The 13,167-nt window shown below is 41.2% G+C and overlaps 2 protein-coding genes and 1 long non-coding RNA gene across 3 annotated transcripts; 1 reads left to right on the top strand and 2 right to left on the bottom strand.

Annotated features, from left to right (window-relative positions):
- Positions 1 to 770: 770 nt before the first annotated feature.
- LOC118408914 (kinesin-like protein KIF3A) lies at positions 771 to 5,517 on the top strand. Its single transcript, XM_035809772.1, has 8 exons — positions 771 to 874; positions 1,116 to 1,326; positions 1,721 to 1,831; positions 3,034 to 3,159; positions 4,206 to 4,259; positions 4,393 to 4,464; positions 4,852 to 4,979; positions 5,194 to 5,517. Exons 1-8 carry the CDS (start codon positions 771 to 773, stop codon positions 5,234 to 5,236), a joined length of 849 nt encoding a protein of 282 aa, XP_035665665.1. The 3' UTR covers positions 5,237 to 5,517.
- Positions 5,518 to 5,763: 246 nt separating this feature from the next.
- LOC118408913 lies at positions 5,764 to 7,654 on the bottom strand. The gene is made up of 3 exons (XM_035809771.1): positions 7,460 to 7,654; positions 7,124 to 7,232; positions 5,764 to 6,549 (listed from the first exon to the last, which is right to left on the bottom strand). The coding sequence occupies exons 1-3, from the start codon at positions 7,586 to 7,588 to the stop codon at positions 6,362 to 6,364; spliced, it is 426 nt and encodes a 141-aa protein (XP_035665664.1). The 5' UTR covers positions 7,589 to 7,654; the 3' UTR covers positions 5,764 to 6,361.
- Positions 7,655 to 8,713: 1,059 nt separating this feature from the next.
- On the bottom strand, positions 8,714 to 11,393 carry LOC118408915. Its single transcript, XR_004830374.1, has 7 exons — positions 11,274 to 11,393; positions 10,859 to 10,974; positions 10,388 to 10,504; positions 9,955 to 10,053; positions 9,676 to 9,774; positions 9,160 to 9,258; positions 8,714 to 8,813 (listed from the first exon to the last, which is right to left on the bottom strand). It is a non-coding gene; the product is annotated as an uncharacterized LOC118408915 (long non-coding RNA).
- Between the last annotated feature and the right edge of the window lie 1,774 nt (positions 11,394 to 13,167).

The following is a 13,167-nucleotide window of genomic DNA, read 5'->3' as shown; positions in this document are numbered from 1 at the left end:
AAGCAGCTAAACCCAACTCGAGCATTCACCCGCCACGCTGGCACACACCTCACGTGGTCACAAAGGGGATCCTGTCACGAGTTTCCCTCCCTTCCTAAGAACAAAACCTCCTACGTTCCGTTCCAAACAAAAGATAATGAAATTCCCACCCAGTCAACTAAGGCAAACAAATGCAAATCAAGCAGTAAAAACCGGGAGAAAACCCGACACCAAAGATATGCAAAACAACACGTGAACAACGACACCCAAACGAGTGTTCCCAGAAAAGCAGAATTCGACACATACAACAACGTACGTTACCGCATTTTCCACCCAAACCTGCCATATCTCAGCCATCCTGAAGTTTTCCCCCCACTATGTGGGACTCGTCCGTCCTTTCGCTACGTGGAGATGGTCTGCCCAAGGTCTGCCGGAGCTTCTGGTTCCATCGCCCCGCCGTTACTTGCTGCACAGCTGAACCTCAGAAATTGTCTTCCTCCGTCAAACTGGAGTCTATGCTGCCTCCCTGTGTGCTTATCGACAAAATACCCAGTCAACTAAAAGCAAACAAATGCAAATCAAGCACGTGCAAACCAGGCGAAAGCTCGACACCAAAGATATGCAAAACAACACGTGAACAAAACGGCACACAAACCATTGTTCCCAGAAAAGCAGAATTCGACAAATACCACAACGTATGTTACCGCATTTTCCACCCAAACCTACCGTATATCCCCCGTCCTGAAATTTGACCCCACTAGGTAGAACACTAGGACTCTTCCGTCCTTTCGATGCGTGGAGAGGGTCTGCCCAAGGTCCGCTGGAGCTTCTGGATCCCTCGCCCCGCCGTTACTTGCTGCACAGCCGAACCTCCGAAGTTGTCTTCCTCCCACTGGTAATCCGGAGTCTAGGCTGCAACACTGCGTGCTCCTCCGGCACAAAACCCGCCCGGCGGCGAGAAACGTGGTCGTGAAACCGCAAGCGGCGGAGACCTGGTCGTCCATCGCCAGGCGACCTCGGCGTTGCGGATGAATCCAACAAGAGGCAGTAGGGTGATCATCCCTTGTACTTATATGGTTGTGAGAATCATGTGATTCAGGATCAACCAATGAGCGCACAGTGAAGATAGGATTTACCTGTACATGTGTGTTGCCCCCCCTCCCCAGGCAGGAACATGATGCCCTTGTGGAGAAACTGAAGTCTATAGAGAAGAAGGTGATTGTGGGAGGGGTGGACCTGCTACAGAAGGCTGAGGAACAGGAGAAGTTACTGGAGGAGTCGGCTCATGAGCTGGCCGAGAGGAAGGCCAAGGAAGAACAACTCAGGAGAGAACTAGAAGAAAAAGCTGTAAGTACTAGTCTTTTCACAAAAAAGCTTGTATTACACTGTAGACAGAGTAAGTCCTTTAACAGAGTTTACATGTATGTTCAAAACGTTAGTAAGTTAAAAGATGTCAGATACAGCTATTAGGTATTGTATATAACTACATGTAAAATCAGTGCTAGTAACAGAAATGTTTGAAAAATGGAATGTTTGAACTTTAAAAATAAAATGCTACACTTACATGTACATGTAAGTCTTGTTATTCCAGAGACACCATATACCGGTATCATACACTACAGTTAAGATACATGTGTAAACTATAAAACTTAACTTTCCTTTCATTGTAATAGCAGCATTTTCATTGCTGTAGGTAAAGATTACAGTAAATTACAATTGTTGACTTGCATTGTTCATTCAGGCTGAGAGAGTAGACATTGAAGAGAAATACTCCTCCTTACAAGAAGAAGCATCTGGGAAGACCAAGAAACTGAAGAAAGTCTGGACCATGCTTATGGCTGCCAAGTCAGAGGTAACGTTTCCTGAGCATTCCTTGCCATCTCCTCAAATCTTCTTACAACTCTAAGACTTGTAGTATCATTTACCAGAGAAAGTTACATGTATTGTTTTTCTGCATGGGAAAAGTTAGTACATGGAATAAACTCTGTCACAATAAATAAAATTAGCGCCATCTTTGGACGAACATGTTTTTATACGTTAAAAAAAGTACATGCACCTGTTTGTAGTCTTTTTAGCCAAATGGCACATTAACAGAGTCTGACACATTTACAGTGTCAGATATTGGTGTCTTCTAATATCTGCTTGTAAGCGCTCCGCTCTAGATCTTGTCGTCGGAGCCTCAGCCGAGGTACTAGGTTTACAAAGAAGTAATAACCGAACTCACCTTGGATTCTTCACACAGATGTAAGACGCAGACACAAACCTGAACGTTTTGAAGTTATATTGTTCATAGAGTTAGTAGAAGTACATAAGCCGCCGTACTGAGTTTGAAAGTCCTATTTCTGTCCCTATTCCATCTGAAGTTGTAAATCCTCTTGAGTCAGAGTCCGTAATAAGTTCTTGACCGAATTCGCAGTGAATTCTTGCCGAATCCGCAATGAGTTCTTTGCCGAATCCGCAATGAGTTCTTGCCGTAAAACATAGTTTGGTCACCCACGTACCCGACCGAGTCTGTCCATATGTCTTGGAGCTTGTCCTCCTGTTCCTGGAGTCTTTCTTTCCAGGCCTAATTGATCCTTCTTGAAATTCCTGAAGTCTTTACCCCAGGCCTAAGTGTCCTAAGTCTCCTGGAAGTTCCTTTTCCAGGCCTCTGATCCTTCTTCTTCTTCTTGGAGTATGTTTGTCTCCAAGCCTAGATATCCTGGAGAAATGATCTCCAGGCCCAATTTTGACCTCCGTCTTTCTTCTGCAATGGCTTCCTACTGTTCCAAATTCCAGCCGCCCCCGGGCTCGCCTTGCTGGAGCTTCCCGTGGCTACAAGTGGCAGGAAGTAACTTTGGCGGGAAATAACTTATGCTAATCTAAAACTAAAGGCGGCTAATTCAAAACTGTAAGTTGGCGATAACACTGCTGTTAAAACCTTTCATTACATTGATATAGAAAATGTTCAATGACTTGTAAGATTTGCAGTGAAGATGTGGTGGGGGAACAACTTTTTGGCAACACTACAGAGGTGGAGCATATTTACTAATGTGGCTGGCTGACTGTGTTTAGATGGCAGATCTCCAGCAGGAGCACCAGCGTGAGATGGAGGGGTTACTGGAGAACATCAGGCAGCTGGAGAGGGAACTCCGTCTGCAGATGCTCATCATCAACAGCTTCATTCCTAAGGAGTTTCAGGTAGGCTCATAGTGCACGCTGTTACTTTCTTTTATGGGACGTGAGCTATTTTGTCTAGGCTTCCTTTAGTGGTTCCTTGAATCCCTCAGTGCTGTACGATCTGTCAGGTAAAAGTCTGTCAGCCTGGCTGCTAAGCTGAGGTTAGGGTAGACATAGAAAAAAAACCTTATACATACTGCATAAACTGCATGCATACACCTGTTTTTTTATTCAAGAATTGTGGTAGACAATCAAGTGGCATCAAGTTGTGTTAATGCAATGAAGGTGCTATTAAACACACATTTCCTCATTGAAAAAAAGAATTTATGAATGCCAACAATCACTAACATTACTACAGAATAAAAAAGCAGAAATAGGTTTGATTTTGCCAGTATATCAAATCAGCGTTGTTTCAGAGTTGAATTTTCCTTCCTCTTTTCATGTCAACCCACATTGTTGCCCAAAAAAGGACAAGGTGTTCAGCATCCTCCAATCTCAACAGCACACACAAACTGAGCAGTCAGCCAACCCAGTAGGACATGGTCTTTGTTCAAATTATCGTGTAATTGTGGCTTTCGATCACCTGTCTATTCACCTCTGACACCATGTTTTTCTTTTTCTTCAGAAATTCAAATTTGTAGAGTCAGCTCCAAAAAGTTATGAATGTCGTGTAATTCTTCTTTAAAAGCATGGCCACTTATGATAATTGTACACATGTAGTCAGCACCTCGTAATGCCATGTGTGGCTAATGATATCACATGGATGTGAACTTAAATCATAGGGAAAGCACAATCTCTAGACTCTAGTATTGTCTTTGACACCCCCACTCATGCACTTTAGCTTAGCTTAGTTACTTTCTGTCCCAGTACTTCTGCGTGTTGTATTAAAATTAGGAAACCAAAAGGAGCAGCTACATTCTGAGAGGAAAGGAAAATTGTACTGTACTTGTAGGAACAGCAATCTCACATAGCTATTATGACAATTATTTCTGAATAAGATTGTTGGTGCCACACCAAACTTATTACAATGAATTTCATGTATTGCTTGTTTTTTGTTGTTGCTGTAGGAAATGATAGAGAATTACGTCACCTGGAATGAAGAAATAGGGGAATGGCAGCTGGTAAGTCTATTTCTTTCAAACACAATTCCATATCTTTTCATACTTTTATATAATCAATGTTGTGAATCCCTTCCAGAACAGTCAGAGCAAATGAAATTCATGCAGGCGAACTGGACTTTATATTGTTTTCCAGAAATGTGTAGCTTACACAGGAAACAATATGAGAAAACAGACCCCTCTTCCGGACAGGGACAAGACAAAGGAGGTATGTTGTATATCTTAGATGATAAAAAATAAAGATTTACATTTTAATTTGTAGTAAAGTGAATAAACTAATCTTCCACTTTTTGTGCCAGAGAAGACAGGACGAGGTGTATAATATTTAAAAACGGAAATTTCTGTAGATATTTTTGACAAGTACAATGAACAGTGGACCACAGCTAAATGACCTTAATACTGAAAACTCTGTAGTATGCATGTCAGATGAGTGACAACAGCCAGGATTTGAACTCCCAACCTCTTGGGCCAGAGGCAGGGGTGCTAACCACTGGACTACGCATACTACTTCAAGAGTGTAGTATACATCTTTATAGACTGTTGCTATAAAATGCTTTCTAACTCTGAGACGTTGTAACAATGTCTTTGTCCCCAGCTGAGAGATACAGACCTGTCAGGTGCATACCTGGCCTACACGGAGGAGGGGGCCCTCAAGGCTTCCTTACCGAGACCCAAGACTGGCAAGTCAAGATCGGGCAAGTCCAAGTCATCCAAGTCCAAAAAGTGAGTACATCACAAATTATATCAACAACAAAGACTCTTAAGATTTTTTTTCAAAACATCTTCTTTAATTGCAATGTTTGAGAAATTTAGCTTATATACAAGGTACTACATAGGTGTATGATTATTGCACAATTACAAGTGACATTAAAGTGAATCACGATGATTACCATTCTGTTTTACCTTACTAAGCCTTGCTCATTACCACTTTTTTTAGGAAACAGCGTGCTTCTACAGATATTGATGCACTTCTCCAGTGAGGCTTTTACCAGACTTTACAGCATCATGGCCAGGATGGACAGCAACTTACATATACCAGCAAAGCCTGCATGTTTTTTCAAATCAAATCCGTCCACATTTGGAGAGCCACAGTTGCCTGTGTCTGATTTTTGCATGATATACTTGGAACAAGAACAAGTCATTTTTAACACCTTTATACAAGTCGTGTAATGTTACATTAACATTACTATTTCATGTCTAAAAGGTCTAAAGTTTTAAGCACAAGAAACAGTAGCACTGTTTGTGTGATTATGATATCTACTAGCACACAAAAGGCATGCAAATTCTCATGGTACAGTTAGCAATTGCAGTCAAGCTCAAAGTTGTCAAAAAGAAAAAGTGTACTTCTCTTTACTGATATCATACAAATCAAGACGTAACCACAAAGTCAGCCTAACAGCAAGAAATGTGGTTTTGGTACTATATGTTTTGACAATACAACCAAATGTATATTCAGTCAAAGCAGTTGTATGGGATTACCTATCTAACTGCTGATTTAACTTGCCAAGTGTCCAATGCAAATTTAGTGACTGAACTATCTCTTAGCATCCTTGTATAAACAATGTGATTTTGTGTTATAATGTATGAGATTTGTGATTTTGTGATTATGTTGTAGGTAAAATCAGGTCATAGAGAAGTTTATAGTGATGTTTGTATGTTGCACATTGGTGCCGTGAGCTGGCTCGCAGCAAACATAAAACTGACTTGTAATTAAATTCTGGGTGTAAATAACTTACCTCACTATAGAATGGAATGAATAGAAAACTACAGCATATTCAGTATCCGACCATTGTGTATGTGTGACAGTTCTTTTGGATTCAATTATAGTATAGCAATGAATGGCTTTTACCAATGCCTCATGCTAGAGAGATACATTCAATGTTCATGCTAGAGTTAATAGATTTACATGTCGGTGCTTTGGGTCAGCAATATCTTCTTTGGCGCCTGCACATGTATACTGTAAATGCACGTAAGTTCATAGGAATTTAATTTCGCAGTAAGTGGAAAACCAAAAACCACTGGCATAACATGCACCGCCAACATAAAAAACAACATCACTGTATTTACAGTATTCAGATAGTAGGAGTCCAACTGTAACTGGTTTCTTAGTGCCTGAAACTTGTGCTCTGTTTCCTGGCTGCATCATCTGGATAGTAGCTGTCCAATTGGGGCAGATTTTCCAGTGCCTGAATTTCCTCTCTCCTCCAGGAGGGAAGTCTGGGTGAACTAATAGGAGACACCTTCCCTACCGGTGGTTCTTTCTTTTCTTTAAGGATCCCTTTCTTAATTTTACCTGAAAGTGGGAGTGAACAAGATGACTTCAAGAGTGTAGAATTTATGAAAGGAACATTCCATAGTGTATTCACTCTGACTTGGAAGGATTCTCCAGTAAGTCATAAATGGTGCTATACTTAGTGCAGTGTATCAATTTTATACCACAGTTGATAATTTTAGCAGTTGGAGGGAAGGGCATTGATTTTTTTAGATTTAAATTTTAGTTCTGGAAAGAAAATTCTAGCTGGCTTCAGCACAGTGATGAAATAAATGCAGTGATGAAATTTAGTGGTTAAAAAGTAAAAAAAAAAAAGATGCTGGAATCAAGCTAACACTAACATAAAGAATTACAGTAGCTCCCAACACCTTGATAATGCCCATATTTTTCTTCATTTAATAAGGCAAATCAGTCAATATTGTAGACCAAGGAACACTTGTAACAAGAATCATAACAATCCATGTACATGTACTATAATTTACACAATTATTTTCCATGTTTTACACAACAATTCAGCCTAATAGGCTGCAATGTTTTGCAAATATATCATCCTCTCTCTCTTCTCACTATTGTGCTAGACAAAAGGTGTTCCTACCTTTCTTGGTGAAGCAAGCAATGTTGACATCTGATCCAAACGTGGCCAGACTTCTGGCTATTCTCGGGTTGATAGAGTGTGCAGCATACTGCATGGCAATGGCATACTCCTATGTGAAATCATAAAAACATATCAAAGTAAACAAATCTGAGAATCTGATGAAATACATAGAGTGACACATATGTACACTATACTAATCAAAATTCTCTTTTTTCAGGTTTTCAACATTTTCAGAAGACTATTGCAACCCAATGCAGTTGCCATTACGTGTGGAAACATTGTTAAGTGGTTGCTGTTTGCTGTTAGGATCTACATGACATTGTATATAATACATACTGTGTTTCGGCGGTGTACGTTGGACCCGTAAGCTAACAGGACTTGCACCATCGCCAGTCGATTCATTCTAGACGCCATGTGTAGGGCCGTCTCCTGGAACTGTAGAACATAAACATTGCTTGAAAACATCACACCATGAAGACACTAACCTCAAAACAGTATGAATTCAGAGAATGGGTTAGACAGAGACACCAACACTGATGATATAAATTATTATTCAATGCACCATAGCCTCTTGTCTCCGTGCACTTTTTGTATGAGGTTTTATTTATTCACATTAAGATTCAAGATGGCATTTATTGCAAAATTGCACTGAATTAGATTCAATTTACACAAATCAAAATAATCATATCTAACAATATTGCACGTTTATCACATAGGATGTTACAAATTATCTAATTTGCACAGTTATATAAAAACTAAACCTGCATACTATTGCTAAAATGTATACACAGACTAAAAACAGGACATTCATCTGAGAGCAGGGTGGAGACATAATAACGATAAGTAGTTACTGCAGTACATTGTACATAATAGCTGTCTCAAGCATACCTATCACCACTCGTGGATGCGGTGGGCGATGAAATGCCCATCAAAAGTCATGGCCAAGCAACAAACTTGAATTTACTACAGCTTACAGAGATGACTTACTTTGTTTTGTATATTGACATCTATTCCACCCTCCACCAGAGACTCCATTGCCTCCTGGTGTCCGCTGGATACCGCCCAGTGAAGGGCAGTGTTTCCATTCTGGAAAAGGATAGTGTTGAGTTTCTAGTCAGCACCAAGGACAGGACCCACTGTTCTAGGTGATGTGCAATGTTTTGGGTTACGTACAAGTAGCTGTTTGTGGACATGAGATATTTTACACGGAAATCTCTAATGTAATCACATCTTACCCTTTACATACTGAATTCAAATCACTATGAAGTTTAGAGATTTTTCCTCATACACAGGTATCTATATGGTATCTCGCTGTATACCAAGACAGATTAATGCAACATGTAGTTCGCCTTTATCCGCTGGGTAACCCATATCCGTTGTTTTTAAGAACAGGTTACTTACAGATACCAACTCGACGGATGGTGTTTTCAAATTGCAATTATTTCATAACATATAATGTATATAGGTTAATCCGCAGATAAAGGTAAACTACCGTTACTTATTTTGTGCCAGTGTAGGAAGAATTTGTAACAATTTGTTATGTCAGAGATTGACAAACAGAAGAAATGTTGCAATCTCCTAATGTATTTACCTCGTCCACGGCGTCCATGTCCACCCTGAGGTCTATCAGCGCGTCCACAGCCGGTGCGTACCCTGCCCCTGCCGCGTGGTGCAGGGCCGTGGTGCCCTTCTGTGGGGCGGAAACAACATGGAGGTCAGGTGGGTCGCAACATAACAGAAAGTTTTGTATTTTTTTTTGCGACGCCCTCAGGGGCGGAGGCGATAGTGCCCTGAATCTATATCATGAATGGTCAATATAAGCAACGTGTTTTCGACTCTTTACACATCTTTATGTGAGGATCGCTGTGTCTTACATGTTCTCTATGATTCTGAATTGTGGTCAATATTGATTATTTCAGTTTATAGTCAAAAATGAAATACTTCTAAGTGTTTTCGATTTTTTTTACAAATCTTTAGTTGAGGATCACTTTCTCTTTCCTGTGTTTCATGGTTCCGAATTACAAATCAAGTTCTACCTTGCTTTGAATGAGGATGTCTGCCCCTTGTTGCACCAGCATAGCGACCGTGTGGGAATGTCCGTAGAGCCCGGCATGGTGGAGCGGGGTTTCCCCGGCCTGAAACCGCACGGAAGTTGAGTTATACTCCCAGTATGTTCAGTCAAATGAAGTAGAAATGATACCCCATACAAAAGTGAAGTTGGAATCTTACCCTATACAAAAATGAAGTTGGAATGTTTCCCCATACAAAAATGAAGTTGGAATGTTACCCTATACAAAAATGAAGTTGGAATATTTCCCCATACAAAAATGAAGTTGGAATGTTACCCTATACAAAATGAAGTTGGAATGTTTCCCCATACAAAAATGAAGTTGGAATGTTACCATATACAAAAATGAAGTTGGAATGTTACCCCATACAAAATCAGATTTCTGAATCTATTCCTCAAAACGTATCCACTACTGCTTGAAAAAGCACAGCACCATTGTTCTTTGATTTGTCGTGAATGCTACTGTACAGTATATGGAACTTACCTCGTTTAAAGCATCGAAGTCGGCACCATTTTGGATTAGATAGTACGCTGTGGCAGTGTGCCCTCTAGCCGCGGCATGGTGTAGTGGGCTGTCCCCTGTCTGAGGACAAACAACATTCATAATTGCACAAAACTGTGAAGCGTATCGTCTGCATATTGTAATTTCTCACATGGCGGTTATGATTATAAATTGTCTGTGATTAAAAGACTTAGAGAAGAAATGTATAGATATGCAATCCAGTTGATGTAGAATTGGTTGTAGTATTATAACTGCACCAACCTTGTTTCTGATGTTGACGTCTGCGTCATTTTCGACCAGGATCTTTGCACAAGGGGTGTGGCCTCCTAGCGATGCTGCGTGTAGTGCAGAATCACCACTCTGAGAAAACAATATCAAAATATTTACTTTTAAAATATTTCCCACATGAAGACATTTCATACAGACGATCTTTGCATCGCTTCGATCTATTCGATCCATTTGCATCGATCTATTCATCACAGAAGACGAGAAATACAAGAATAGAACAGTTAATGCAAAAAAGAAACTGGTACGTAAAATTGAAAGTAAAATCACGAACACACCCTGCATCCAGCATCATATATACACGTAATAACTTTTGTAGATACCAAACTACATAATTGTACATTAACCAACTAGTGTTACAAAATATTAATGCATCATTTACAAGATAAAAAGACAACACCACCCCTACCTTCTGAGTGCCCTGTGCGTTGACTTCGGCCCTGTCCTTTAGCACCAGATTCCTGACCAGTGACTCCAGGCCATAAAACGCCGCGAAGTGCAGGGTTGACTCAACCTCAGGGGTGAACTGGACAGGGAACAACCATAAACTCCGACATTAACAGGTAGTAGCATCTATTTGTTTCTAAGGTCATGGAAACGTCCCAAATCAAATTCGTCGGATGGAAAATGTATAATAGGCTGAACTTTTTTTTCAAATGAAGTACTTGAATTCTTCAAATTGATGATTTGACATTAAGCAACATTGGTGCTATTATATAGAACAGGTATAATGTTCGCTTTCAATATCTATTACATACAAGTGCTATGGATGACTCTACGTATCTCCTTTGATACCTTTGATACCGTCCACGGGATGAAGGCGGTTGCCTGTTGTACCCGATCCTCACAATGGCACAGTGTATCTCGTGTAATTACAAACCTGTTGAATGTCTTCCTCTGCCTAATCTCCAGTAGAAAGACGGTCTCGGCGTGAGCTGTGTTCTCGGGTTCGGAAGCCTTCATGTTCCGCGCCAGCTCTATCGGGATTTTTCCAAACTGCATAAAAAGTGTAAACAGTATAAACAGCAACACACACACACACATACACACACATGTTGCACTGTGATAATACTAGTACATCTGATAGGACACAATAGACAATACAATCAATACAAGTCCTATTTGTAGAAAAGGAAAGGAAAAAATCAATGAAGTAATTAGCCAACAAACCAATTGAAATTACTATATATCAAACATGTGTGTAGTGAGGATAATGAGCAAGAGCCCGTGCCATGCCAATCACCAGTTCATCATTCATGTACACATGACGTTAACAGTGCACATATTTATGTTACCTTGTTTTTCGCCTGTATGTTTGCGCGGTAACAAAGCAGCCGTTCCACATGTGCCACGTGACCCAGACAGGCGGCAAGATGAAGAGAAGTGTCCTGGTCCTACATGTAACAGAAAAAACAGAGATATCAAATAATAATATATTCCCACTCACGTTGCCTCAGTGGAGAGTTAAGGACTGGGGTGAGAAGACCGAGGCATCGTGGAATCCGAGATTCCATGCTTACCCGTAAAATACTTAGGGGGTGGGTGGGTGGGGGGGCTGAAAATTTGACTGCACTTCTTTCCCGTGCTCCCCCCATCTACTAATATCCTCTTCAGCAGAAAAGGTGAAGAATTGCTCCGAAACTTGATATCATGTGTTGCGCTCTGTTGTTCAGATATAACACAGAAAAGACACCTACACTTGAACAGAACTTTATTGCCCGACAATTGTACATGATATGGCAACTATTATTACACAAAGTACCAAATGACTGACACTCGGTTTTATTCCGACTGCTGTACCACATGAGAAAGAGCCATACACTCTTTGTGTCTGGCGGTAGGCTGTTCCAGACATTGGGCCCACGGTAGGCTATTGATCTTCTGAAGGTCTCTCGCTTAGGCTTTGGGACAACCAGTTGACTAGTTGCTTTGGTTGTTCGTGTACTCTGGTCCCTGCAGTACACAAACATCTAGCGCATGTAGGGTGGTAGTTGCATATAACTTCGGAGCTTTGGATAATCCACACAGATCGGAGATATCCCTCTGGTGAAAAACGGCTACACTAGAAACCTACATTGCCTCTGACCGTGGACTGTAGCTAGACTAGTCTACTCTTGCTAGGCTGTGTCCCTCCCGTCCGGCTCATGATTCACTTGTGAATAGAGGGGGAGTTATATCACATGTCATAAACTCACGCGAGTGGAGATCTCGCGAGAGTTCATTCCATTGTGATATCATTGGGAATCATAATATATTCCCACTCACGTTGCCTCAGTGGAGAGTTAAGGACTGGGGTGAGAAGACCTCGGCACTCGCTTCTCCCGAGTGCCATTATTCCCCTAATTTAAGTTCCTACATTTCCCTTCATTTAATCCTCTCCCAATCCTTATTCTTCTCCATTCCCTTTTCCCAATCCTTATTGTCTTCATTCCCCCAATCCCTTATATTTACTCCCTCACCTCTGTGCCTTTCCGTACAAAACCCTCTACGTATGCATTAAGCCACCTTGACAACACAGCAGCATCCCCTATGGTCTGCTGCGCATGCTTGTTGTTATCAACAGGGTGGGTGTAAGACTATCACAGTCACAGTCATCAGTCTTTAGGTGTTCCTCAGGAATGCAGATTGATCCCTGGTTCTCAGCTAAGTTCCTTGGGCGCCTAAGGTCCGGCTCGAGTGGGACCTGTCCAATCCGAACTCAGTGGAATGGTCGACGACCAGTCCGATTAGATAGAGAGCCCTTAGAGATTACCTGAGACCAACCTCTCCCAGGTTTACAGTAGTTCAAATCATCCTGCGTCGTGTTGGAAATCAAACATTGATTTTTCTGCGTATACAAGAACAATATTCCAGCTGCAGAGAAAGCTATCACCACAATGCTTGCTCAATATCTAACCTGTAACTGTCGACCTTTACGCACAGTTCTATATATTTCAGTCTGGACAGGCCCCACTCGCTTCCCGGACCACCAGGCCGAAGCCAGTATGGGTGGCAACAGCTTAAGGGAGCTGAACACGGTCCACGAGTGAGAACTAGGCCAGCTAAAGGTAGCCAATAAACAGGAACACAGAAAATCCAAAGGTAGGAAGGAATGTGACACGAGAAACTCGTCATGATCTTTGTCTTTATTCCAAACTTGCATAACAAGAAACGCAAACACCGGTTCAGTCAACGGTAAAATCACCATCC

The sequence above is a fragment of the Branchiostoma floridae genome, unplaced genomic scaffold (assembly GCF_000003815.2).
Source record: "Branchiostoma floridae strain S238N-H82 unplaced genomic scaffold, Bfl_VNyyK Sc7u5tJ_495, whole genome shotgun sequence".
Lineage (NCBI taxonomy): Eukaryota > Metazoa > Chordata > Leptocardii > Amphioxiformes > Branchiostomatidae > Branchiostoma > Branchiostoma floridae.
The sequence above is the reverse complement of the archived record's forward strand: the minus strand, read 5'-3'. Positions and strand labels throughout refer to the sequence as shown.